The sequence below is a fragment of the Apteryx mantelli genome, chromosome 20, assembly GCF_036417845.1.
Source record: "Apteryx mantelli isolate bAptMan1 chromosome 20, bAptMan1.hap1, whole genome shotgun sequence".
NCBI classification, from domain to species: Eukaryota; Metazoa; Chordata; class Aves; order Apterygiformes; family Apterygidae; genus Apteryx; species Apteryx mantelli.
The window spans coordinates 12,219,831-12,224,780 of record NC_089997.1 but is presented as its reverse complement, the minus strand read 5'-3'; the positions used below and the strand labels follow the sequence as shown (position 1 = coordinate 12,224,780).

Genomic DNA, 4,950 nt, shown 5'->3' with positions numbered 1-4,950 from the left:
CCCTCCTGAACTCCCCTTCTCACCGCGCTTTCCTTTCCACCCCTTCTTCATCCCACGCTACTTCCAGTGCTACCTCCAGGAGAGAAACGTGACTTGTCCCAGTTTCCTGCACATGTTATGTATCACAGCAAATACAGCCCTTCCCTGTTTCTGGGGTTTGACCACAGGTGTGAAACACTGGTGCTGGCTGACATTCAAGATCTTTTCACGGTACAAAAAGCATTCCCAGCTTTTACATTTGTGCTGCTTTTCCATGCAGACTGGGCACCTCTCACAAAATCCTGGACAAACCATTTAAAGACTAACAGCCAGGGCCTTGTGCTGGGCCAGATCTACACATCAGCTTGCAGCTAGGGCGCCTTATTCTTGTGCCCATGTTATCTGCAGTCTCGCAGCAGGCAGAAATGGCAATAATGCAGCTATGGAGATGTTTGTGCAATGCCTGACAGAGCTCAAAAATGTTTCTCGACCCAAATACCTTCCTGCCATCCTTAACATGAAAGTAATGTTTGTTGTGCAAAAGGAGAAAACAGGTTTGGGATATTTGAGATAGTTATTTGGCTTAAATATCCCCCAGCCTTTTTTTACCCTTGGACACGACGAAAATGTGTTTAGTAATGTGTAGCAGATCCTCAGACAATGGAGTTTTGCTCAGCACGACTGTCCTGTTCATGGACCACCAACAAAACAGTGGTCATTGCCCCTGCTATTTAGATTGATTAAATAGTGCTACTTTCTGTGGAAGGTTTAGAAATGGAGGGTAGATCATATGGCACTGCCTGTGCAACCCCTGCAACCCCAGCCACTTTTACGATAAAGGTTGGCAGATGGAAAGTCTGATCAGAAAAAGAAAACAAAAACCTCCCTTTCGCTCTAGGGGATCACTGACCCAAACGCTTATAAAATCTCTGTATTTGTATTGCTTAAATCAATAGTGGGGAACTAGAACGATGTGTGCCAAAGCTGGTCCTTCACGCTGCAACCCCAAAGCCTAAGCCTCCGTGCCCTTTGGAACCACAAGGTGATGGAGAAGTGGGACCTCAACATCAAGACCAAGTGGCTGCAGCACCTCCAGGGCCTGCACTGTTAAAGGACCCTGGATCCAGTGGATTTTTGAATAAACGGATTCCTCCTTCCTGGTCTGCTGGAAGGGAGACTGCTGCAGTTCTCTGTTCCCTGGTCCTGCCAGCAGCGAGGCGGGGCATGTACTTCCAAGAGGCATACACACACTCTGTACGGACATGGTCGACCACCAAAAAATCACCTCCAGCAGGGGCACAGTACCTTTACAGGCACCATGGAGACATGAGCAGCACTCATGAACATGAATGATACAAACGGCCTGGTCCTGTTCTTGCTCACCAGCTAATCAGACTCAGAGCTTGCAGGAGACCTCACAGGCACCCTTGCACGGGTGTCTCTGGTAGCTGGCTGCCTTGACGTCTGCAAGCCTTCCACACATGCACTCACGCAGAACAGCGAGCACGCTCACCCAGAAAAGAGCTGGGAAAAGGATTTAATACAATGATAGGCTACACCGCAGAGAGCAGGTACACAGCCTGGCCAGACAAGTGTCCCTGCCAGCAGCTTGCTTACACATGACTGGCCCCTTTTATTCCCTCTGCCTCCATTTTCCCATGCTGCTTCTTCCATGATGCAGCTTGATCCCTCCCTTTCTCCAGCTTTATCCCCTTTGAAATAAACAGCCCATCTCTAAGTACTTTTTTCTTCATTGGTGCCAGTTTTACTGCCTATGTACTCAAGTTTAATATTTCTGGTACGGTTGGCTAGGTAAGCTCTGGCTCATATGGTGCTTCTGATATTTTTACCTTGGTACTGCTGGTGCTGCAAGAGTCTGCTCCCCGGAGGATCCCCAATATGCCAGTTATGTGTGACACTTGTCCTTTTCTCATATAACTCTCCCTTAGCCACTGCTGAAATGCAGCGATCACTCACCGTGCTCTCTGGAACTTGGCAGGGTCTCATTCTGTTCCCTGCAGTGTCCAATGATTTCTCATAGCCACTAGTTTCTCACGCCCTGTTCAGTTATCTCAACCCCGAGGCAGAGCCTAGGCGTCTGCCTGCATCCCCTAACCCTGTGTTGCCGGTGGAGCTGTGGGCCTGGATGGGAAGACCCAGGGCCACCACATCCTTCACTGTGGTGCACAAAGACCCACCCAGAGCAAGATGACTGAGCTGCCCAAGAGTGCCCAGGTGCTCTGCTGGGCTGGGCTTTGGTCACCCAAAATGCCATAGCTTCCCTGGGGTCCCATGTGAGGAGATGAGCTGCAGAGCTGAACTGGACCCAGTTTTCCTAAAAAGAGTTCACCCTTGTAGAATTCCCTTTGGAAATGGGATGCTCACACACAAAGTTTAAAAGAGCTGTTAACAGTAAATCTGCTCCTCAGAAGCCCTAACTAAATGAAATGCTGATTAGAAACAACTGCAAAGGAGCAAAGCAATGGCAATGCTTTCCCTTCCCCTGTGCTTTGTTTTTCCCTGTGTACTGCAAAATAAAAGGAGAAAAGGGATCTCTGTGTGCTGATTATTTCTCTAAAAGATGTTTCCTTTTACCAATTGTACATGCTTCTGCCCCTCACTTTGCCATGTAAAGATATGGATAGAGACAGAAGTGTAAAATAAGGGGGGAATATATAATTTCATTGATGGACAAGAAGAAAAAAGTGTGATAGAAGCATACACAGTTTATTTGAAATAATTCTCAATCATGAAATACTCCTTCGACAAAGAAAAAGAAGGTAGAAAATGCCTAATTATCCAAGAAGAAATACTTTTTTTTTTTTTTCCTTCAGGAGAATGCATCCTGGAGTCACCAGTGGAGATAAAGCAGGGCTTTTAATAGTGGACAAACTGACAGTATGTTACGAAAATATGATTTTTTAAGAAATCTCCCTCCAAAGTGAATAATAAAACTATCATCTGCATGCTATCATTGACAAATCAGTGAGGCTGTCTTCATCACACTAATGAAACTGAGAAGTGTATTGTGGATTTGAATCCAGTGAATTTGAACCCATTGTAATGTCTGAGCTTAATTTTCATGCTTAATATCTTCTGTTATTCAAGGAGAGAAAGTGTTTTGCACTTTCCTCAACAACCCTTGGACGTTGTCCCCAGAGTTTTCAGCTAAATTCCCTGAGATGACTCATGAAAACTTCCTTGTGTCAGCATGCACTGGCAGTCTATGTCCTAGTCCTGTGTGAGTTCAATGTTTTATTAATATTTTTTAGATTTTGTTTATAATAACCCCCTGTAACCAAGACTCGCAATTCACGTTCCTTCTTTTCAACACCACAATCCAATGAGAAAATAAATCTCCTGAGGCACCTGTATTTCAAAGCTATAGATATGTGTGTGTGTGATATAATATATGATGCATAATTAGAATTTCTGTCATGAAAAGCATCATGACTGGGGGAAAAGCCAAACCTTTGCACGGCCAAGGGCTTCCTCCAGGGCCAGCTTCACAGTCTTGTTTCTGAAACTGTAGATGAAGGGGTTTAAGAAGGGGTACAGGACACTGTTCAGCAAAGCTACAACTGTGTTGGTCTCCAAGGAAACCCCTTCTGAGGGCTGTGCATAGAGAACAATGCAGCTTCCATAGACAATGGCTAAGGCAGTGAGATGGGAAGAACATGTAGCAAAAGCTTTCTTCCTCCCAGATGCTGCTGGCATGTGCAGAATACAGTGGAAGATGCGCACGTAGGACACCAGGATTAAACATAAGGAACCCAGCAATGCAAATGATAGGAAAACGGAGTCTATTTTCCAAAGCAGGCTGGTGTCAGAGCAGGAGAGTTTGAATAAGGGGGAGCTGTCACAGAAAAAATGCTGGATCTTGTTGGGGCCACAGAAAGTCAGCTTTGAGAGCAGGACCAGGTGGTAACTCGAGAGTGTGAAGCCTAGGACCCATGCAGCAACAACCAGGTAGGTGCAGAGCTGCTGCTTCACGATGGCAGCATAATGCAAAGGTTGGCAGATGGCAACATAGCGGTCAAAAGACATGACAACAAGGAGAGCGAACTCTGTACAACCCAGGGCAAAATAGAAATAGGATTGGGCAAAGCAGCTGCTAAATGGGATTGTTCTCCTACCAGAGCTCAGAATCACCAACAGTTTGATGGTTGTGGAGGAAGTGAACCAGATTTCCAGGAATGCCAGATTGCTGATGAAAAAGTACATGGGGGTTTGCAGGCAGTGACCAACACACACAAGGAAAATGATCGTTGTGTTCCCCGTCACTGTTGCCAGGTATATGAGTAGAAGGATCAGGGAGAGAAGCAGCTGTAGTCTTTGATCAAGCCCTGAGAAACCCTCCAGGGTGAACTCAGCAACCACAGTTTCATTTCCTGCTCCCATGCCCAATTTCAGTACGTCCTGCTGAGACAGGAGCATGAAGAAACAAGTGTGAGAATTTCACAGTCTCGACGGGAGGGTAGATCCTTCCTTCTTTGCTCCCTCGCTTGCTTCCTAGGTAGCACAGACAGAAATATTCCTCTCAGCCATTCATCACACCCTGATTTCTCTGCTTCACATTTCACTGAGAAGCCTCAGAGATTTTACTGTCTTCTTTCTACCTTTTCCAACCACTCACAAAGGATTCTTTCTCACGAGCACAGTATTGTAAAGAGGTTGTGAACTATTTCATGCCATGCTTGGGAAATTCCCTGTTCACTTCGACCTATTGCAAACATCCATCACATCTGTGTTTCAAAAGCCAACCTAATCTCCTGGCAAAAATACTTACTATTATCTGCAGATGCCAGTCCATCCATGTAGATAAGTATGTTGAAAGTTATTCCTTCTACTTTTCAGTCCTTGCCTTTTTTGACTTGGAACATCTGTGAGGCTGTTGCTTTCAAAACAAGCCAGTACTGAGCATCTCTTCTGTAATCCCCTGCTTTCTTCCACAGCTTCTTCCTCTCTCTT

General features: G+C 45.6%; 1 protein-coding gene across 1 annotated transcript; it reads right to left on the bottom strand.

Annotated features, from left to right (window-relative positions):
• Positions 1-3,537: 3,537 nt before the first annotated feature.
• LOC136993799 (olfactory receptor 6C3-like) lies at positions 3,538-4,026 on the bottom strand (the record flags this gene model as incomplete). The annotated part of the gene is made up of 1 exon (XM_067308746.1): positions 3,538-4,026. A coding segment is annotated over exon 1 (489 nt), but the record flags the coding sequence as incomplete, so codon positions are not given.
• Positions 4,027-4,950: the final 924 nt, after the last annotated feature.